At 49.8% G+C, this 22282-nt stretch overlaps 8 protein-coding genes across 8 annotated transcripts; 3 read left to right on the forward strand and 5 right to left on the reverse strand.

Moving 5' to 3' along the window:
- Positions 1–1100: 1100 nt before the first annotated feature.
- On the forward strand, positions 1101–2471 carry gel1 (1,3-beta-glucanosyltransferase gel1; the record flags this gene model as incomplete). Its single annotated transcript, XM_057176560.1, has 1 exon — positions 1101–2471. One exon carries the CDS (start codon positions 1101–1103, stop codon positions 2469–2471), a length of 1371 nt encoding a protein of 456 aa, XP_057030862.1.
- A 925-nt stretch (positions 2472–3396) lies between these two features.
- On the reverse strand, positions 3397–5439 carry N7457_005517 (uncharacterized protein; the record flags this gene model as incomplete). The annotated part of the gene is made up of 1 exon (XM_057176561.1): positions 3397–5439. One exon carries the CDS (start codon positions 5437–5439, stop codon positions 3397–3399), a length of 2043 nt encoding a protein of 680 aa, XP_057030863.1.
- Positions 5440–6313: 874 nt separating this feature from the next.
- Positions 6314–7718, reverse strand: N7457_005518 (uncharacterized protein; the record flags this gene model as incomplete). The annotated part of the gene is given in 3 exon segments (XM_057176562.1): positions 6314–6941; positions 7004–7602; positions 7620–7718. The coding sequence occupies 3 exon segments, from the start codon at positions 7716–7718 to the stop codon at positions 6314–6316; spliced, it is 1326 nt and encodes a 441-aa protein (XP_057030864.1).
- A 228-nt stretch (positions 7719–7946) lies between these two features.
- N7457_005519 (Peptidoglycan-binding Lysin subgroup) lies at positions 7947–9594 on the reverse strand (the record flags this gene model as incomplete). Its single annotated transcript, XM_057176563.1, has 3 exons — positions 7947–8903; positions 8959–9456; positions 9505–9594. 3 exons carry the CDS (start codon positions 9592–9594, stop codon positions 7947–7949), a joined length of 1545 nt encoding a protein of 514 aa, XP_057030865.1.
- Positions 9595–11260: 1666 nt separating this feature from the next.
- Positions 11261–12891, forward strand: N7457_005520 (uncharacterized protein; the record flags this gene model as incomplete). Its single annotated transcript, XM_057176564.1, has 3 exons — positions 11261–12512; positions 12574–12639; positions 12689–12891. 3 exons carry the CDS (start codon positions 11261–11263, stop codon positions 12889–12891), a joined length of 1521 nt encoding a protein of 506 aa, XP_057030866.1.
- A 1003-nt stretch (positions 12892–13894) lies between these two features.
- On the forward strand, positions 13895–15016 carry N7457_005521 (zinc-binding alcohol dehydrogenase family protein; the record flags this gene model as incomplete). The annotated part of the gene is made up of 1 exon (XM_057176565.1): positions 13895–15016. The coding sequence occupies one exon, from the start codon at positions 13895–13897 to the stop codon at positions 15014–15016; it is 1122 nt and encodes a 373-aa protein (XP_057030867.1).
- Positions 15017–15510: 494 nt separating this feature from the next.
- Positions 15511–17512, reverse strand: N7457_005522 (Zn(II)2Cys6 transcription factor; the record flags this gene model as incomplete). Its single annotated transcript, XM_057176566.1, has 6 exons — positions 15511–15810; positions 15866–16336; positions 16397–16913; positions 16972–17221; positions 17273–17429; positions 17483–17512. The coding sequence occupies 6 exons, from the start codon at positions 17510–17512 to the stop codon at positions 15511–15513; spliced, it is 1725 nt and encodes a 574-aa protein (XP_057030868.1).
- A 2977-nt stretch (positions 17513–20489) lies between these two features.
- On the reverse strand, positions 20490–21884 carry N7457_005523 (amine oxidase, flavin-containing superfamily; the record flags this gene model as incomplete). The annotated part of the gene is made up of 1 exon (XM_057176567.1): positions 20490–21884. One exon carries the CDS (start codon positions 21882–21884, stop codon positions 20490–20492), a length of 1395 nt encoding a protein of 464 aa, XP_057030869.1.
- Positions 21885–22282: the final 398 nt, after the last annotated feature.

A 22282-nucleotide genomic window follows, 5' to 3' on the forward strand; every position in this document is an offset into this window, starting at 1 on the left:
GTATTTTGGAATTGATGAGAAAGCGAGTACGGAATCTCCATCACGGTATGAAGAACTGGACGGGCAAGTCTATTTGGAAAATGCATTGGGTTATATCTCCAGGGTCGTTGCGTCTGAGGATTGGGGAATCGGCTACTTTCTCCAGCTCACGTGCCAAGTCCACGGTACATGCCTTGGAAGCCCAGTATGCGTTGTCCTTGATACTCTGCGCATTCTTCGGAAATAACACATCACACTGCAGAGCCCGGTTTATGTACGGAGTACGGAGTACGGGTTGGCCTCATTGTTTGGTCTCACTTTATGTATAGCGATCAAAGGAGGACTCTGGGAAGTGTCACTACAAGTGGGTTTCACGCCAAGAGTAGCCAGTGTTTCAGTCAACTAAGCGAATCTCGTTCGCCTTGAATTGGATTCCAGAACTCGAGGTTTCTCTTCCCCTATACTCCGTCTTAGAGACACTGTGTGTGTGCATGCAACAATATCCCAGGCCCCCCTAGACCCTTGGACCCCTGAAGTGCGATCGCCCTGCCTAGATAGTGGCGCGTCACCGCCAAGCCGTGGCACTCCACCCAGAGCTTTTATGCCGATGGAGGCAGGTGAGAGGGATCGTGTACGGAGTAGAGATGCAGTGCAACGAGTATCAGATGGATTGAGACCCGAAGATGGAACTGCGCTGGGGATGTCTCCGTACGGAGTACTCCGTACTGCGTAGATTGGCCCATGTCTCAAGATGCGGTCCAAAAGGTACCTGACAATCCCACGAAAAACACCGAATAATCAATAATATAGGGGCTGGCCTATCCCCGGCGGTGATTCCAGGTCATTCTCCATAAAAGGGTCCACTGCAAGCCCACGGTGTTTGACCCTTACAGTCTGATCGACTCAGGTCCAAGCTGAGAGCCAATGTACTTGGCGCGGCACAGCCCCGTTGTCTTTGGTGTAGCCATTTTGAAACCTTTGACGTATAACCCTTCATCCCTTCCCTCATTCATTCCTGATCTTACTTTTGTTTCTTGTCTTTCACTCTTTTGATCTTTTGCCTAGAGCGTACACTCTCGTTTACCATCCGTTCTTTCCATCCTCCCAAGAAACACGACATCATGAAGGGCACCGTTGCCTCTATGGCCACGGCCATTACTCTCGGCGCTTCCACCGTTCTCGGTGCCGACCTCAAGACCCGCGACAGCGACATCACCCCCATCACTGTCAAGGGTAACGCCTTCTTCAAGGGCGATGAACGCTTCTATATTCGCGGTGTCGACTACCAGCCTGGCGGTTCCTCTGATCTCGCTGATCCCATCGCCGATGTTGAGGGTTGCAAGCGCGACATCAAGAACTTCAAGGAGCTCGGCCTGAACACCATCCGTGTCTACTCCGTTGACAACTCCGCCGACCACGACGAGTGCATGGAAGCCCTGGCGGAGGCCGGTATCTACCTCGTTCTCGACGTCAACACCCCCAAGTACTCTCTCAACCGCAAGGAGCCCGAGAGATCATACAACGATGTCTACCTGCAGTACATCTTCGCGACCATGGAGAAGTTCGCCAAGTACGACAACACCCTGGCCTTCTTCTCTGGTAACGAGGTCATTAACGACGGTCCTTCCTCCAATGCCGCCCCTTACGTCAAGGCCGTCACCCGTGATATGCGCACTTACCTCCGCGCCCGCAAGCTCCGTAAGGTTCCCGTTGGTTACTCCGCCGCCGATGTCGACACCAACCGTCTCGAGATGGCCGAGTACATGAACTGCGGTACCGACGATGAGCGCAGCGACTTCTTCGCTTTCAACGACTACTCCTGGTGTGACCCCTCTTCCTTCACCACCTCAGGCTGGGACCAGAAGGTGAAGAACTTCACTGGATATGGACTTCCCCTCTTCCTCTCCGAGTACGGCTGCAACACCAACGACCGTGAGTTCAACGAAGTCAGCGCTCTTTACTCCACCCGGATGACCGGTGTTTACTCCGGCGGTTTGGTCTACGAGTACACCGAGGGTGGCAACAAGTACGGCCTGGTCAAGATCAAGGACGACGAGGTCACCACTCTCAAGGACTACAAAGCTCTCAAGGCCGCCTTCGCGAAGACCGACAACCCCAAGGGCGACGGCAATTACAACACCACCGGCGGTGCCTCCGGCTGCCCTGCGATGCAGAAGCCCAACTGGGATGTCCCCACCGATGCTCTCCCCGCCATGCCCGCCCCCGCCAAGAAGTACCTGACCGAGGGTGCTGGCAAGGGTGTGGGTTTCAAGGGCAAGGGCAGCCAGGACGCCGGCACCAAGTCCACCAGCACTGCCACCCAGGGCTCCGGTGATGTCGCCGCTGCCACCAGCACCAGCACCGATAGTGCCAGCACCTCCGAGGGTGCTGCCGCCAACCTCAAGCCCATGCAGTTCAGCTTCGCCCCTGCTACCGTCGGCCTGGTGACCATTGTGTCCACCATTTTCGGCGCTAGCTTCCTTCTCCTGTAAAGCAGTCATTTAACGGGATTGCTCAGTTCTATTTCGCTTCTTCTCAGTGAACATGTATCTTTTATCTGGATTTTCATATTTGACTCTGTGGTTAGAACCATCGCATTAGGATAGCAAATTGTATGGCGGGACGCTTGATAGTTGGTGTATAGAAGACCTTGGTTTCCGCATCTAGTTTGAAATGAAACGTAGCTGGATTGCTCATATTCTAAACTTCTAGTAAACACCCTACTGTACTCTGTGGGAGGTTCTTTGCTTTCCTGCCGAGATAGCGAAACAGACTAAAGGCCCAATTGGTGGAGATGTGGTAGACCGAACGACCGGGCACATCATTAGTAGCTTACTAGACCAATCATCCCGATTCCATCTACACAGAACCTGCTCCGTACAGGTCAAGGTTTTCGACCAACAGCTTAACTATCTTGAGCACCAGTTTGTGTCAAGTAAACAATTCTTCCAAAAATAATTGGTATACTCTGTATTATCCCTGGTCTGCCAGACGTCCATTATTTGGCCTGTATCTATTGACATATAGTCTGCGGTTCCTCTCTAGATAATGGTTAGCGCGGTATTAAACGAGGCAGTTGTATGTCGGATAAGATGACAGATATTTCAATATCTAGGTAAGTCTGTCTAATTTATAGATTTCATGTTCTATCGAAATATATGCTGAGAAGGTGTTTGTTGACATTGATGTTCTTAGTTCTATATAATTCTATATATCGCTAGTTAACCTGTTAGACAACTCCCCAACAGTGACTACTTGGTTTTGCTGCTAGTCAGTGCAATTGAATATACTCGTGTATGTGGCGGGATCACGCTGTCATTCGGATAGGCAGTCACTGGGGTTAGAAGATGTTCGTGAAGGCGATATTTGTTTACGGTCTAGAGAACCTCGGGAGGCTACAAGGCGCATCGGAAAAAATCAAAGTTCCTCCTTATGAGCAAGATCAGGAGCAGAATCATAAGCATTAGCAATGCCAAATAGAGAGGCAGTATGAAGAACAGGATCAGAAGCAGCACCACGAGCCTGAGCCTGAGCCCGAGCCCGAGCCCGATCCTGATCCTGAGCTTGAGCCCGATCCCGAGCCCGAGCCTCAGCCTCAGCATAAGCCTCAGCTTGAGCCTGAGCCCGAGCCTCAGCATGAGCCTCAGCATGAGCTTGAGCCCGAGCCTGAGCCTGAGCCCGAGCCTGGTCCCGAGCAATAGCAAGAGCAGAAGGAAGAGCATAAGAAGGAGAAACGGAAGGAGCAATAGGAGGAATAGGAGCATCAGCGGGAACAGGACGAGCAGGAGGCGCAGGGCCCGCAAAGGTTTCCGGAGCACACCGTGGCTCAATGTCGAACCGTACCTGTAAGTCAGCATTATAGAACCAGGTGTTGACCTGGCTGATGTGATGGGTACCTCTTGGCCAAGCACCCAATACAACTCTGGCAACGGCCTTTCCCAGCGGGGTTCCTAGAAGTTCGTGGTAGTGCTGGGTGCCATATTTCCAAAGATATGATCCCCTTTCCTCGCACAAGACAGCCGAGGTTCGAAGGCCGTACATTGGGTAAAGGCGTTTGGTCGCCAAAAAATGGGTCAGCAGATCTGCAGTAGGGGCAAAATAAATATGTCGTAGAGTGTCGATGTGGTGCTCGTGCTTATATAGAGCTAAGGCAATGTCAGGCCAGCTATACTCATCGAGTTTCACCTCCCCGAGATTCTCGGCAATAATAGCGCCATTTCCGATCAAATGAGTATACTCCCTCGTCTCGTCAGGAATTCCGACTTCGTCGTGCCGAATTCGTGACCATTGGTACTCTTGCTTCAGAGAAAGACCTGCCTGTTCAAGATTCTTGACGAGTGCTTCTGGTGGGAATCTCATATCATCTCTCTCGGGTTTCCAGAAACTTTTCAACTTGTCTCGACCATCGAACAAAGTTTTCACGGTTAGCTTTGACATCTTGATATTGCAATCTTCCAGAAATGCATTGGCAATCCAGTCTTGGAAGATTCGGCCGTCTCTTTCCCATTGGGGGACGTCCTGCTGGTGAGGTACATTCTTGGGTCTGTCTGGACCGCCCAAGCCAAGTTTGATTAGGTCCTCAGGTGCACGAAGCCGTAATGGCAAGCTTTGTGGGTCTTCTGGGACTTGTGGGACTTGTATGCCTAAGCGCCCAAAATCTTCTACAAAGTGAGAGACGAGTGCTGAGTCTTCACTAGAACTAGAACGCTGTCTGCGAGCCCGGCGGCGAGGAGCTCTTCCACTAGTACCCCGTCTCCGACCCAGGCGATGAGATTCTTCACTAGTACCCCGTCTCCCGAACCGGCGAAGAGGCTCGCCACTAGAAGGCCGTCTCCGGACCCGGCGAGGAGAATCGTCACTAGCACGCCGTCTCCCGGGCGGACTAGACCGTCTCCGAGCCCGACGAGGAGAATCGTCGCTAACACGCCGTCTCCGGGGCGGACTAGGAGAACCGTCACTTGCACGCGGTCGCCGGGGTGGACTAGGGGAACCGTCACTAGCACGCGGTCGCCGGGGCGGACTCGGAGAACCGTCACTAGCACGCGGTCTCCGGGGTGGACTCGGAGAACCGTCACTAGCACGCGGTCTCCGGGCCCGGCGAGGAGAATCGTCACTAGCACGCGGTCTCCGGCCCCGGGGAGGAGAATCGTCACCAACAAGTGGTCTCCGGCCCCGGGGAGGAGAATCGTCACTAACAAGCGGTCTCCGGGGCGAACTAGGAGAATCGTCACTAATAGACTGGCTTGGGGGCGGACCAAGAGAATAGTCACTAACATGCTGTCCCAAGACCCAGCGAGTAGTATAGTAGTCACTAGTATCTCGGGGCGGATTAGCAGAATCATCATCAATACGCCGTCTCTGAGCTGGGCGACTAAATTCTCCTTCGATATAACCTTCACTCTCACGTTTCAGGCCACGAGAAAGAAGAGGAATACTGGTTTCGTTGTTTGACTCGGACATGTTGAATAGAATTGAACAAGAGGTTGTGTCTATAAGGATTTAGTAGGTTGTATGAATTCAGGAGTCTGAAGTTTGATACTGGTATTAGTGCGGACCAAGCAGCCGTTATATAGTTCAGGCTATCAGGCTCGTTCTAGAGACAATGACTGGGTCGGTTCTTGCAACTCGTCTATCTTGAGATCGAACAAACCAAGGGGAACAAACCAGGTGAGACTGGCTTGTTAGGAGAACAAAGACTGGCCTGTAATAGAAGCAACAAACAATGGCATGGCAGACAAGCCTGGAAGTCTGTTATCCTGACTAACCAATGCATCGAGAATTGCATTGTGCAAACAAGGCAAGGTCAAGGCAAAAGCAAAGCCAAATATAGCCAAAACCGACCTCGTAAGTCGAGTATGATAAAGACCTCGAGATGAGGCAGTAATATGGAACCTTTGTTTATCCTTTGATGAGCGTATCAGTCTACAAGAGAGTGACTAGAGCATGCCCCCAAGGAAGGGTTCAATATCATCTTACTATTCTTGCTCTTTGTTGTATTTCTGAGGCCGCTATGCATGAAACTTACCCTAACGATGGGAGCAAAGAGTCAGGGAAGAATGTTGCGTATAGTCGTTTCGAGAGACAAGATATCCGGACTGGGATAGGCGGACTTGAAACTTCGGTTTACGTGTCCTTGGCAGATTAAAAAAAGGTCTATGAAGATCATTTGCTTGAAAGTGAAAGAGATATGTAACGCTAGAATAATTCATCGTTGATACCTATCGTAAAGGACTTGGAGCAAATTCACTGATATGCGTCATTGGTGTAGCAACAACTCTTAAGGACTTCATGAACACCCAATCCAAACCATTACAGTTGAAGCTCAAATCACGAGTTAGCAATTAGCACCCCATCCAGAAGCAAACCTCCAATCCTGGCTAACCTCGCCAATCCCCCTCACCAGACCTACGACATTATCAACAAACCCGCCCTCGCCGCTGTTAACACGCCCACGCCGCTCAAGCTCCGCATCCGAGTCAGGAACCCGCAGACCAAGTAGCTGCTGAGTACTATACCCCTGCAAGCGATCTGCATCCATTCTCGTTAAAAGCTCAGAATCCTGCCGCCGACTCCACGCCGCCTGCTTCACAGCCGGCGCCCAATACTCCGCTAGGGCAGACTCGCTACGACCAAAAGCATAGCATTTGGCCAGCGGAGAGGCGGCCTCTTCGGGCACGAGCGACGCATTCCAGCGTGTGTGCGCGATTTCGTACCGCTTCTCAATGAAGAAGATAATCGGCCATGTGATGATCCAGAGCTGGAGAATGACAACAGTCCACCAGACGGCCCTGTTTGCACGCAGCCGGTTGATCCAGTGTGGGGAGTAAATTGTGACGGAGTGGTGGGCGGTCGCGAGACTGATGCTTATGTTGCCGCGGTAGTTGAGTTCGCGGATATGGGAGGAGAGGACGTTGCGCATGGCGTTCGAGTCAAAGCCGCGGACTTCGCGGTGTAGAGTGAATCTGAAATTGAGTCCAGGTTAACACAAAGGAATTTTTCTCACCTAGGGGGAGGGGAAACGTACGACTTCACAGGCGCGGGGTCGTGACAGAACCGTTCGCACCACATTCTTAGGTCTTTTTCTGCAGGTGAGAGGTTATTCTGTTGGCCATCATGGCGATTCAGGAGAGCATCGGTGTCTTCATCAAGGCTGATAGCACGCGACTTGGGAGGCTCGTATGTGGGTGAGCGGAGAATTCCTCCCCGGTACGCTGGCTTGAGATCCTCGTCTGTGAGGATCTCAACCTGCATCCAGTTCAATTCCATGCGTGTAGGCTCCCAGCCGGTTAACATGGTCTCTGCGAGATCTAGTCTGAACTGGAAGTCTGTGACGGTGTTGCTGTTTCTCTCATTTTTCTTTTCCTGGCTGGTTTCAGTATGCGTGCCGCGGATGTGGAGCAGCGGCCGCGGGGGCAGTTTTATTTGCTTGTGGATGACATTGTATAGCTCGTCGCAGTTGCTCGAGAGCCCTGGGCTGAGACTGAGAGCGACCTTGTCATGGGGTTTGGTACCCGGGCTGCCAGGAAGAACGTAGGCGGAGTCGATTAGGCGGAGGGGTAAAATACTAGTGGGAGGCTGGACGGGCTGGACGGGCTGGACCTGAACAAAGTGAGGTTGGACAGGCTGCACAGGGGGAAAACGACCTCGGGGTCATCAGAGTATGGAGGCGGCGCGTCGTCGATAGAATGAAGTGAGTGCGACGATGACGCCGGGGGATCGGCCGAGGGGAGGCGACCCATGACTCCCAGTACTCAGAGGCAAAAAAGGGGAAATGGAATTAAAGACAATGAACGAGAGAGAAAAGATTCAGAGAGAACTAAGCGACTTCTACGGAAAGAGAGAGAGGGGAATAGATTTTGGAGGCTCTGAGACTCTTCGTATTGCCACTGCAGCCTAGAGCCTGGACCCCTGCACCTGGAACTGATCATTGCTCTACTCCGGACTCCATATTCCACGATTCTTTCTTTCTACCCAATATAACACTTGAGCGATCCGAAAACATCAGGATCTGAAGCTGTGCGCTCCCAACAAGGAGCATCTTTCTGCCGTGAGCCATAGGTCGACGAAATGGTGTGGTAGTTATCGCAATCACCACCAGCACAGACTTCACAAAGACCGTTTCGAATACGCCAGGACTTGGGCTTGGTCATAGGAGTTTTGGTACAAGAAGCCCATTTCATTCCATTTTGCACCTCGGTATACCATCGGCACGAAACTGCCGTTTCATTCACTGTAGTGCCGAGTTTACTCCCCTTGCCAAACTTCATACAGTCGCTATCACTCAGCTTCTTGTTGTGGCCTTCCATCACCACATAATTGCCTTTGCAATTTGCCTCGGTGTACATCTCAAATGACCACCCCTGCGCTCGCGTCTCGATGGTCTCTTGAGGACTGGCAACAGTCGCAACCTGGGCAGCAATTCGTGTTACGTCTGAGGGGTGAAGGAAAGTCGCAGGGCCAAGGTCATCATAAACCACCCTGCTTATTGTAGAGGGCTTTGCTGTGGATGAGGTCCCGACATAGTTGGGGGGTTTTTCTGTTAAGAGTGGCAGCCAGAAAGCTTTAGACTTGCTTGTTTTCGAAGCAAGGTCCCTCGCACTGGGTTTGACCCAGACGAGGGGGAGTACTGGTAAGAGCGTCTGCCATATATTTAACTTCATTGTTTTTGAAGCAACTTCGCTCGCACTAGGTGTTACCACTTCGTAAGACGTTATTGTTATGGGCGGGAGCGTGCTTTCTGTTGCACTTGTCGAGGGCTTGCTTGTTGTCAAGGGCTTGCTTGTTGTCGAGGGCTTGCTTGTTGTCGAGGGCTTTCTCGTTGTCGAGGGCTTACTTGTTGTAGAGGCCTTGATGGATGTTGACAACTCTGCCCCCGAGGAGCCACAGAAGTCGGCACCGGTGCCACATTTACCCCATGTAGAACACTATACGTAAGGTCAGTCTCGGCTACAATATCCTTGAGATCTTGACAAAACGTACACACTGGCCTGCAGGGCACGGATTCAGAGAGGCAATGTCAGTCCAAAACAACGGACGTGCTGTCCCAGGCACCTGTGGGCCACAGACTGCATTCTCAATGGCAACTGGCATGGGAGGCTCGCCGGGGCTGAGGCACATCTGCCCGCCAATCTGTAGCTTATTACACCCGTACCAGCCAGTAGTATTGGTGTTCCAATACTCGATATTGGCCACAGTGACATCGTATCCCTTGGCAATCTCTGTGCAGTTATTGTCATCGCGAATGGTGTATGTGTAGCACGTACCGGAATCCCTGACCGGTGGCGTGAGGGGGTCTCCAGTCGCACAGCACATGGGTTTTCTGATGGGTATATTGGCGCAAGGAGCGTCTGGGTTGAAGGAAATGAAAGCACTTGACGAGATACCACATCTGGCAGCTAGCGTGTCGCAGGTATCACCGGCTTCACTGAGAACAGAGCGACAGGTAGAGTCAAAGCGCTTATGAATTGATCCAGACTGCTATCAGTTAGAGTCCTGCATTGGAGTATTGGAAATTTAGGTACTGACCTCCGGTTGCCTTAGAGACAGTGCAGCTGCCATATGAATCACGCAGAGACCGCAGAGGGCAAGAAAGATGCCATATTGAGAAGTTCTCATCTTGCACGGACTGGTTGCTAGTACGACACTTCTTGAAAGATCGAACCCGGGCCTTTATAGATCTGAGGTCCTCAAAGCACTACACCATCAATGCTACTGCTGAGAGCACCGTATCGGAGGCATTTTTCATTAATGCGGATAGGGAATAATATGAAACATCAGTTCGCTGCTTACAGTATCGCGCAAGGCCCGAGGGCGTAACAGCATAAGTCGAGAGCACCAGTACCTTTTGTATAAGATATCTCAAATGACCCAAATGAGTAAGGCAATGTACAATATCAAGCACCGTCAACAAAGAATGTTGTTGTACTCGGAGATCAACTGGCGCAAGTATGACTGCGGATAGCCTTTGTGCAATTTTAGCTCTTTCCTCTTCGGATTTCAAGTTGAATGTATTCTTTGAAGCAGGTATATAATGCTCCGTGTTGCCAAGTGTCTTGGCTGCTGGGGCATTAGATACTTGCATCAAAACATTTTAGCGAGGCTTCATAGGAAGACAAAGGACGGGCCCAACAAAAAGAATGATCACTACCACCAATCAATTCCGCGTCTCATGGGGGTAGGGTGCACACAGACAAGTTAATGCTTGTCCTCGACGGCTCGACCAGTTCCAGGTGTGTAGGTAGCAGATTGATATGTAGTATTGTTTCATCTCAAATATCAAAGCGAGATCTCAAGTCTGGAGCAATTAATCTAGTAAGCACCACCGGGTCAAAGAAGATACCATATTTTGGAGGTTTGTGAGATTGAAACCTATTACCTATGTGTTCAAGTGAGATCTCATGAGTCATTGACTTCCATCTTCTAAACCGTGTATACCGAAAACAACCAGTCCTCTAAGGATGTACGGAGTACGAAGTACGGAGTAGACCACTGGCAAAAGCCTATTGAGCTGAGAGAGCCTACTTCGTAAGTCTTGACGTGTTCAATTATCGTAGATGCAAGAGCAGGAATCAACCTCGCGTTTCAATGCATCTGCAGAACTGTCTTGATCTACTCCGTACATGTACTCTGTATGGTTGCAAAAGCTGTATACATACTCCGTACGGACCACACCAATGCCGGGCCATTCTCAGCATCAGTATGCTGATGTATTGTGTAATTAGAAGAGGGGTTCTGTAATTTGGGCCTAATAACTGCAGCTTGCTTTTTCTTGAGAGACTATTGCCGCAACTGCTGCAGACTCCTTACTCCACTCTACTCCACCAAATTGCATCTAGATCTTCATTACTCCGTATACATGTCATGTAACACAAATGATGAAGAGCGGCATACTCCGTAGAATTCCCCACGTTGAGCAATGCAGTGCGTTTTGTCTCAAAGTGACGTTCGTCAGCAACTGATACCTCAGAATGCGGCTTGGCTGAACCTCAGCTAGGGGTGTCACATCACACTTCACGGTACGGAGCACTCTGTACGGGATATACAGTCGATCGACGCAGCAAATACTCCGTACGGCTGGTTTAGTTACAAACTGCTATACTCTCCTTACCGACCGCGTCCAGATTCTAGTATACGTGTACTGTCCTGACCGTGTGGTCCACCAAGTGACGAAAGTGCCATCGAGATTAGGTAGTACCGCTGTGTCCACATGCCATGTATAAATACCGGAATGTGTCATGAGAGCGCATTCCCAGACTCAAACCTCTAGTTTCACGAGTTGAACATGCTCCTGAAATCTACTCTGTTTCTGCTGAGTGCAGCTTCTGCCTTGGCTCAGGAGTCATGCCTATCCTCATCTGATCCAGCGGCCTGCTGCGCCAGCGGAGCAATCGAAGGCGAAGAGACTGTTGGTGAGACTGTTTTCCAATATATTTGTGGCTCAATCCCTAGCCCTCCTAGATTCAAGGGACACAAAGCTGCAAACGCCTACGAATGTGCTGAGCTGTGCGCACAGGATGACACTTGCTTCGCTACCTCGTGGCGGATCAGCGGCTCGAGTCCGCGTGGAAATTGCTTCTTCGCCATTGGTGAGGACTTTGAGGCAAAGGAAGACAAATTGTTCATGTTACTTGCAAAAGCCCCTGAGCCTGTTCCGGACCCTCCATGTCTAGCCTCACCCGAGGCGAACGCCTGTTGCACTGGTGGGCGAACTGAAGGAGAAGAAACTGTTGGCGATGTTCGTTTCCGGTTCACCTGTGGATTCGTCCCAACCCCGTCCAAGTTCAAGGGTCACAGCGTGGGAAGTGCCTACGAATGTGCCGAGCTTTGCGCACAGGATGATACTTGCTATGCTACCTCGTGGCGTATTACCGGCTCAAACGCGCGTGGAAATTGTTTCTTCGCTATGAGCCAAACCTTCGACTCCCAGGCCAACAAAGATCAAATGTTGATTTCTAAAATCGTCGATGACGACGAATCCAATGAATGTGACAAGGAAAAGGAGGAGTGTCTGGAGGAACAAAAGAACTGCGAGGCCGACAAGGCACAGTGCCTCGCAGACAAGGGCCGTTGCGAGGATGAGAGAGAAGTGTACGAGGCCGACAAGGCACAGTGCCTCGAAGACAAGGGCCGTTGCGAGGATGAGAGAGAAGTGTACGAGGCGGTCAGTCTGCAGTGCGAGGCCGACAAGAACCGCGCTGAGAACGCAGAGCGCGAGTGTATTCGCAACTCGAACGAGCTCACCGAGAAGAAGCGTCAATGCCGGGAGGAACAGCGTCAATGCCATGAAGAGAAGTCCCAACAAGCCATTCAATGCCATGAGGATAAGGCTCAACTGAACCTCGAGAAGCAACAATGCGAAAACCAGAACAACCAGCTCTCTCTTGATATTATCAAGCATCAGGATGAGATCTCTGAGCTTCAATCCACCATCACAACCTTGCAGTCTACTATCGACAACCTTAATTCCACATACTTGGCCCTGCACAAGGAATGCAAGGGCGGTTCTTCATGCCGATCCGGAATTGTGAACGCCGGTGAGCGATCCTTGGAATACCCAACACAACCAATAAGATGACCAGTACTAACAATATGAAGAAAAACGCGATGACGGTTGCATTCTGCCTGCTGGCGGCAAGAACTTCAAAATCTACTATGCCAAGTGTCAGTATTATCCAGTTTCGTTCCCAAATTTATACTAACTCAACATCAGTGGATGACCCCGGTGCTTGGGATCTCGGTACACCCAAGGTAGCCAACTTCGCTGCTTGTGGTGATATGTGTGCCCGCACCGCCCGTTGCGTGAGATTCGCTTGGGCTACCTCTAACACGGAGGGTACTTGCTGGATGAGGTCTCACGGCCAGGACCGGAAGCCCACTAAACTCTCATCGTGGACCAGTGGACAGTTGGTGTAAGAGCATGCGATGTGGATATATTTGCTGATAGGTGCAAGTCTGGAATCCAGCTTGGTTGTATATTCGGGGATGGTGGCTTTCAAGGGGTTAGTTTAGCCTTGGTATAGGTTTTGCCCTGTTAGGTTTTCCCATACTTTCGTGCAAATGCAAAGGCTACACTTTATGATTTGCGGTTGTATTCTTTCAAGGCTGAGCGACGCGTATATGTGCGATGGTCGATATGCCCATGCAGTGCAGTATAGGCTGCTAGAAGTTTGAGGTCGGTCTCCCACCGACGTCTATGAAGATATAATTTTGATCTAATGTTGAGTCTGGTTCTGGCATCCATCGGCCTGGAGTAGTACTGTACCTTCTTTTTCCTCCCGTTCGAATGGAGGAAACAGCATGTTATCAGCGATGTTCGGTAGCCGATCCTCAAACCATTGAATATCTGGGAGAGCTCGTTTGTTGACGCCAGCGAGGGCTTGGGCAAGGAGGTCCGAGGTGCTGCACTCTTCTTGCAGCAAGTATCTAATAGTCTCTGTGCACGCTGAAAGCTTCCAGCTTCTTGTTCGGGTAAGAGTGGTGACCAGTGTAGGAAGTTCCTCCCTAGCTCTCAGCTTCGCTTCTTCGCGGCAGCACGAGGATTCGACTGTTTTGTTCGGTGTCAAAGTCAAAGGGCACTGAGTTTGAGGACAGATGCTTGGGTCTGGGGGATAAATACGGAGAAGAAGAGGTAGAGATATTTCATTCATTGAACTAGGAAAGACCTAGGCAACACGGCGAATGGGTGGATCACCAACTTGTTGATATAACTCACAATCAGTTTCAGAGGAACAATCTTTGGAGGCTGCCTTGAGGGTCGTTGTTTCCAATGAGTGACCCTCATCCAGACGCGTTTGACCCTCTGAGTTTTGTCAACTTTGACACTTTATCTTCTATTTGCTCTACATTGTTGTTTCAGAGACCTGATCTTGCAACCAGCCTCAGATCTCTCGATTCTAAAGCTTGATCTCTCATCGCCATGCTGGCCTCAAACCAAGCTGCTTGGCTTAGCTCCAAGTCAGCTCGTCCTCTCAAGGTTGGCTTAGCACCATACACCAACCCGCACGGCAATGAGATCGTGGTCAAGAATGGAGCTGTTGCGGTTAATCGACTTGAATGGACCAAGCAGCTGATGGGCAACATGGCGTCTAGATGGATGAAATACCCCTTTGTGCTTGGAAACGACTGCGCTGGTGAGGTTGTTCAGATCGGCGACGATGTCAGTCGCTTCAAAATCGGCGATCGTGTCCTTGCTCATGCCCTTTCTATGGATCCTGCTGTTAACAAGTCATCTGAGGGCGCCTTCCAGAAATACACTGTCATCCGTGACAATATGGCCGCCTTGATCCCAGATTGGATGTCTTACGAAGAAGCTTGTGTCGTTCCCCTCGGCTTGTCGACTGCCGCGTCCGCGTTGTTCCAAAAGGACTACCTCGCTCTCAAACTGCCGGATGCCTCAGCCGCACCCTCTGATTCGACTCCGGAAGTGGTCTTGGTGTGGGGTGGATCGACCAGCGTGGGCAGCAATGCCATACAACTCGCGATCGCAGCGGGCTACGAAGTCGTCACTACCTGTTCCCCGACGAATTTTGACTACGTCTCAAGCCTGGGGGCATACCATGTCTTTGATTATCACAGCAAGGCTACTATCCAGCAGATAGTCAACATTATGCGGAACAAAGCGGTTGCTGGGGCTATTGCGATTGGGAAGGGCTCGACCGAGGCTTGCATCGAGATTCTCGCAAAGACAAATGGCTCAAAGTTCGTGGCTCAGGCCAGTTCTCTGTCCTTTGAAACAATACCAACTACAACTTTCGGGATCGTGCGCGCGATGGGTGCTTGGGTGTGGTCGAGAATAACCATATTTATCAAGTCGAAACTCCGTGGCGTGAAAACCAAGCTTATCGTCGGTACCTCTTTGGCCCACAACGAGGTGGGCGCTTCGATCTACAGCCAATTCCTGCCCGGTGCTCTCGAGAATGGGGGTTTTATTGCTGCCCCTAGGGCTTTTGTTGTGGGTAAGGGTCTGGGCGATATTCAGAAGGCTTTTGATTTCCACATGCAGGGAGTCTCTGCCCAAAAGATTGTAGTTTCGCTTTGAGAATTCGCTGAGATCTTCATGTGGGTTTCCAGGTCTTGATGCTCTCTACATATGTTATCATTTCCACAAGGATTGACGAAACCTTGCATGCCTTTTGCCTTGACTATCTCATGCCATAAAGTGAGAACCCACAGATCCATCATAGTTTACCAAGGTTAACAGGTTCAACTCAAATTGAGACATATCCATTCCGTATCTAATAGATCCTTGTAATCAAGGTAATATCCCCCAGGTGCCTAGGTGCATGTATGTATTACATTTTACCTAGATAGTTCACAGGACGTTTGAGACATCCAACCCCAGCCAACAAGAGTGAATAGTCAAACCTTAACATTGCGATGTAAATACAGAGAGCGGCTAATCTAACCCAAGGCATTGGATCACTTGGTTTCATATGAAGTTTCATATCAACCAATCCACCCCTTAGTAAAGATGACTTGAATAGGGTACATACATGAAGGAAGGCCGGCCTCGACCCACCAATTGGCAAGAAACTAAAAGATATGTGTGATATCCAAAAAGAAGGACGGCTCGCTCTGATCAGTGACCTCAGACATAGCAAACGCTTGAACAGCGGACATATTGCACAACTTGTGAAACGAGCCGGATTCCAGCAGCCCCAAGTACCTCACAGCTAAATTGTTACCTCCTTGCAGAACCCGAAGAGCCCTTTTCAATTCCTCCAACTTCTGCTGCTTATCGTCCGACGCAGAAGCACATGTGCTCGGTTGGTTGGCATGTGCGTTAAGAAACTTTGCCGAGAGATACAACAGCATGGGTGAGAATGCATGTGCCTGTGTACTTATGTGAGACAAACTCAAACTCGTCCGTTTCAGGAAGGAGACTCACTTTAAAGAAGCTAGACCGAGTAAGCGGCTTCGCTAAACCTACTATCTCGTATGCCGAGTACAAAGGTACCAGGAACATATCTTCTTCCATCTCCACCTGGAGGATCTCCATCATATTGTAAAACCATATCACAGCTGCATTGGCTAGCATATTAGTGAATAGTCGCATTGGATCGTGGAGCTCGGGTGCGGATGCTGGGAGTGAAATTAACATCAGTCGTTGCTGGGCCATTTGGTAGAGTCGGCTATGACGCTTCCAGATGTCCATTGGCTCGCTCGGGGATGCCTTTCCACTATTCTCAGCTCGTTGGAATGTAACGCTATGCCAGCATAGTGTGATTAGGACTATTGTCTCCGCGAAAGGTGGTAACATTCTCTGTCCTGAACTTTCGATTTCCTCGTATAAGGAGCCCATTACTACTGGCCTGCTGTGTTGAAAGTCTGACTCCGAGACAGGGAGATATGTGCAGAGCTGAGGCAGAGATCAGCTTGGCTCGGTAGATCATTATATAGAAGACATGGTATAACTTACCGCTTCCTCGTGGAGGCTTAGAGGCCACTCATCGGAGATGTTGAGAAATCGGTCGAGACAATATGCTAGCCAGTATGTCCGTCGCTTCTCCTCAGCCTCAGCCCATGCTTCAGGATGTGCCATGTTTATGTTGATCTCGTTGAGTCGATCAATCTCGTACAATTTGGCCAATTGAATAAGACGAAAAGCTCGCCCTGCAGTTAGCCATGCGCGGCGATAGCTCATATAGCGAAACTCATAATGAGTCAGTAGAAGCCATGCTTGGGCTGCCTGGAGACAAGCCGCATTGGTAGATTCAATGTCGTGGTCAAGAGCTTCAATGCCGGATCGTGCTCGTGTGTAGAGCGACTCTCGCATGTGTTGTAAATGAGCAGATGAAGCTGCTGCAAGTGCCCACATTGCATATTGTAGGCAGATGTGAGAGCTAGGCTTGTCGGATCTCTGTGACCAGGAGAAATAGCGGCCTTGGTGAAGCATTGGTGCGACAGGGTGTACTCTGTCGAAGTATAATTGATCACTGAACTGATCGTCAGCTTTGTTCGCAAATATAGGCTAGGATAAAATAGATTGCGTACAGATCTGCCTCGATTATATCGGATGTCTCTTCATCGGGCGGTGTCATTGAGGTCACTGGCGTGCTGAGCGGTGATGTCCCAACATTGTATGGGATATCACGAGATTCTGAGTTTGGGGCATTGGGGATGTATTCTTCCGGTGGACTGAGTATCTGTACCGTCTCGTCTGACTGGTATTTTTCATTGCCATCCGATGCATCCCTAGCACTGGAATTGCCTTGATCGCAGTTGATGATGCTTTCAAGGGTTGCTAAAGCTTCAATCAGTGGTGAGGGAATATCAGGATCTATTTATGACACACCAATGCGATTACGTAGAGCCTTAAGATGTCCCTTTTTTGGACCTCGTGGTGATCGGATCTGATTGACCAGACAAGCTGTGCCTGATTCCTCGCATTGGTCACATTGAGGCCGTCGCCTGTCGCATCGAAGTTTCTTTTTGCGACATTCCTCACAGGCCTATATCGTCAGGACCAAGAGATTTCTTATGAGCTAAGAGACTATTATCTTACCAGTCCCGGTTGCTGTCGTGAACCCGACATGGTAAGGTTTGAGGAAAGTGCTGATGCTGAATCTACTGCATCCTTAAGATAGAGCTCATCCTATTCCATTGTGAGAGAGACACCTGTACTTGGTATTTATAGGCATTTAGTATGACCATTCAGTGCACTGAAGCCTGAGTCGCTCAAAGGTCGGCAATTATGGATAGACTGTTTCCTAAATCGTCTATCTATGAATCCGTTTCTACTACCATCTGTTTCGCCCGTCGTACTTGTAGAAAGTCTACTCGGTCTCCCCGATTCCGTCTCGAAAGATCCCACTCCGCATGGCGTGATCAGTAATTTAGTGTAGAAAATGTTATTTTTTGTTTCATTTTCAATACTTCCAATCAGCTAAGAAGGTGCTTCATCGCGGGTAAACGGCTAGAGGCCTTGGTTATTACCAATGGACTTACGTCTCTGCGCTGGCAACAGCCTCGATTGCTTTGATCACGCCACTTGGGTATGTAGTATCAACAAGAGAGCCGGTCAGCCGTATCTGTGGCTTGTTGATCAGGAGGGTGGACAGTTGATTGATCTGTCATTTGGCCATCTGCTCTATTAACCGAATTGGTTTGTTGCTCATCAAGACTGAAGTTCCGGTTGTTAAACGGTACATGGTGTGGCAGGTCGCTATGAGGATACGCTGCGCCGACTGGCTGTTGTTGGTGGCGATCTGAGCACATGGGGGCACATGGACAGTTATTTGGAATCATTATTTGTCACGACACATACCACATGAAGGAGGGGACGTGTAGTGGTATGTTCACAACCCGACAGAGCTGGGTGCGTGACACAAACGTCAATCTCGAGGCGTGCATTGTCCCCCAAAGATGTACGGGACATTAATTAGATCATTGCCCCGTTTCAAGATTCCTTTTTCAATCTCCGAATAAACAATCTGGGGAGCAAAGATGTCCTGAGCCCACCAATCTTGTGGATGTTTCTCACTCTGACAACGAAGCTGAAGTTAACAGTCACTTAGCAGTATGGGTCATTAGATCCGCGGTTGTCTGAGTGTACCAAAAAGGGTGGGCGACAGACAAAGTCGATCCCAACATCAGCACAACTCACACATTTTCCTTCGGCACGGCACAATGATTCGGGCCCATGTAATCTGCTTCTTGTGATAAACCTCTTGTGATGAGTCGGATGATACTGAGTATACTCCCCCTGTCTTCACAGAAGGACAGCAATTTGACACAGTTGCAATCGCAAACAGTCGCAAACGGAGGCAGCGGAACTTTGGGTGTGATGTAACCTGACATAATGGCCATATAACCAAGACACAGATTTACTTATCTTGCCTGGAACAGGACATTAAGGTCTCGTATAATTGGTTGATATTCCCCCGCCAGAGCCACGCGAGACTCGCGCGGATCGCATATACGGGTGGCAGTAGCAGTACCGCCCAAATACGAGGACGGTAAAGTCATTGAAGTATAATATACTGTATATTAACTATGAATTATTCGTATCAGCCTAGCTCCTGGTCTACCTTGTACTCAACAGTTGAGTTAGCTCGAAAGGCAATAAAGCGTCGAGGCTTACGAATGACATTTCTATGCATGCGGCATCCCCGACATGCATGATGTCCCTGCCACCAGCACCATTAGGCAGGAATTATTGGGTATACGGCAGATACCCACGGCAAAGGATGAGTACCTTGGCGGCCTCGCTACCGGTCCAGCCCTGCCCTGTCGCCGAAAAAGCTTGTAAGTATTTGGAATTGGTAAACGGCTTTAGTGCTTATACTCGGCTAGGCTCCAGGGCGCGGCTCTTCATCCTTTTCTCAGGCTCTCCGTTGTACCTCTGGACAGCGATAAGATATGTACCCGTGTTAATTGGTTAAGACCTCGACTGGCCAGATGTGGTTTCCGCAGGACCTCTGTCGGTATGGAGTGTCGCAGGGCGGGACTACGGCTGCCCCATCCCTTCTCGATGCTTAGATTCAGATGATGACACACCCCAAGACCGCGTGTCATTGATTGTGCTAGATATCACAAGCACTGAGAGCAAAATGACTCGTAGCAGATAGACATGGCAACGTGCACAAACGAGAGTAGTCATCTCAAGCTCCACCACGATGTGGGCAGCCTCAATTTATACGGCTATCCAGATTTCACATACTCTTCCTCAGGCACAAATCTCGGGTTTAATCCCGCCAGCCTTGGGAAGCACCCACGTAGTGACAGAGAGTCGATAAGGTTTGAAATAACCTCCGAGGATCCATCCTCCTACTTTGTTAGCGCCGGGTCGGGCCGGAGTATGGCCAACCTTGGAAGTCCGGTCGGACCTCGGGAGTTGCAACACGTCAACGGGATGGAAGATCCGAAATCCGGCTATAGCGGGTGCTTCAGGCAAGCTTCCTGGGGTATTTTCACAGGATATGGCATATCAATTGGTGGAAATCAGGGTTTTCTCGTTTGACGAGTTCACAGAGATACCCCATGACTCCCAAGCCCAGAAGCCGTTGGAAGTGGTATAAACACGGCTTGTTCCCCCAAAACCAAAGAAAATCGTTATAAAAACGACTCACCAGTTGCCATCAATCTAATTCAACAGGCCAACCACTTGCTCGTCGCAAGAGGTGGGGGGATGATGACGCTGCCGTATATTCTGGGAGAAGAGACAATTTTTGAGTTCATGAAGGTGTGAATAGATAACGAGGTTCAATCTCGGCTACCTTGAAATTGCTTCCAGCTCTTTTGCATCCTTTTGGATCGACAAGCACTTATATGACGGCATCGTGAATCCATTGAAGGTGTCAATAAACCAGTTCAACTGTACATGATTGATACAGCAGCCTCATGATGCGCTAAGAACTATATATAGCTTTATGCAAAGCATATCTCTTGAAATTCTGGATTGCGCAAGTAAAAGGTGTTCAAGCCCAAGTGCATATCAAATCCGGTCAACTAAGCTCTGGCAGACGAATATGGGGCTATTTCCGAAACGGAAACCCTTCAATCATTGATCTTCAACACCATATATAGTCAGCGGCAATTATATGGGGTAATAGTGCTTGGGTAAAGCTCCAAAGTACTCCTCCGTTGTGAGAAATCATCGCAGCCCCCGTGTACCAGGTATTGCGTTGTCCCTGCAGGGCGTACAGGTCACTATAAAAGCCATCCTTGATGGCCTGAGCGGACACTTCCAATTTAAAAGGCGAGTGTGATTTGAATTTGACAATTTGAGGAGTTGTGACCGTGAAGCTCTGCGCGCTCTGTATGTTCTGGATAGCCCGAATAGCCGCCTTCTCGACTGCCAACCGCGCCATTCGTGAGGAGCTGCGGAACCAGACATAGAACATACCTGGAATGCGGGTGCTAGTTATAAGCTCCACTGCAGGCTGCTGAGGGATGTTGTACATGGCAGATGAGTCCCCATTGATCCACTGATGCCCATCAGGTAGGCCGGTGTTATTGACGAGCATAATATAAAAGCCCATGGTGTCCCACTGTGCAAACAAAGCACGCTCCGCTGGGCTGAGGTCGAATCGTTCCATATTTTCCAAGGTTGTGGGAATGGTGATAAGTAGCTTGGATGCTTGAATAAGCTTAGAGCCAGTTGGTGTCTTGACAACCAGAGGCACGCCTCGTCCAGATTGGGGTCTTGCGGCAGCCGTCACGGCCGAGGATACCAGAGCGTTGGAGCCGAGCTCACTAAGTGCTTTTTTGTATAGCTCAGAGTTATCATGATGTGCGGGCCCAACGCCAGCACCTGATATTTGACTTAGGAACTCAGTGCTCACCAACTTCATCACATTAACAGTCAGTTGTTGTAGTGGATTTGAAAGCCCATGGGCATTGAGATAAACGCTAAATGCAACTTCAGAAAGGTTGTATTTGTTAATAAAGTCTCCGAAAGGCAGCAACAAATCCGGGGCAAGTGGCTGCGGCACGTTCCAGGTGGAGTCTAGCCAGGGATACTTAGCAAGCTCGATTGCCCATCCGGTCAGATTTTTACTGGGATTGAAAGCGACTGGATTACCCGTGTTGAAGTCTGCCAGCGAATGGATGAGATTGGGTTCAGTGTAGTTGACAAGGGGGATGTTGAAGTGGGCGAAATAGTCGAGTGTGACGGAGTTGTTTAGATATCTTTGTACACCATAGTCCACAGTGAGGCCGGTGGCATGATCAGTGTACGTGTTTGTATGGCCACCGAGGTGTTTCCTTTTCTCCACGACCACTACATTCTGCCCCATTTTGCGCAGGTTGATTGCAGCATATGTTCCTGATGAACCGCCTCCAATGACAGCAATATCGGAGACAATTACGTTCGCTTCGGCGTAGTTTTTGGAATCAAAGATATCGCTCATGGCTGAGACGGCTAGACCAAGGCCAACCACCACAAGCGGGCTTAGAGAGTACATCTTTTGGGGGGAGGGGGTCTTTCTGGTTGATCAACTTTTCCGTGCAAATAAGATCTCAGTGTGAAGCCTTCAATCGAACAACATGTAATGACTTACGACTCAATGATAGACTGGATCCTAGGTAAGCACTGTTATGATCAGTCGCGGAAAAGGTGATAACAAGGAGTCAACGAGGCCTCCGATTCTCCATCGACCATATGTGTAAGATCTTATAATTTGGGCGGTCACATTGGTGTCACTGTCCGTTCCAGATGGGGCATACCTACCTAAGGTATTCAACCACTGAGCTCTTCGGAACAAGATGTTTCAAATACTGTTCCACAACATCCGCCCATTCATGCCTGAGAAGCGGGACATCAACTCTTCGTGTCGTATAACCAAACCTAAATCCCCCTGGG

This window comes from Penicillium paradoxum, assembly GCF_028828445.1.
Source record: "Penicillium paradoxum strain IBT 22861 chromosome Unknown utg000005l_segment0_segment0, whole genome shotgun sequence".
NCBI classification, from domain to species: Eukaryota; Fungi; Ascomycota; class Eurotiomycetes; order Eurotiales; family Aspergillaceae; genus Penicillium; species Penicillium paradoxum.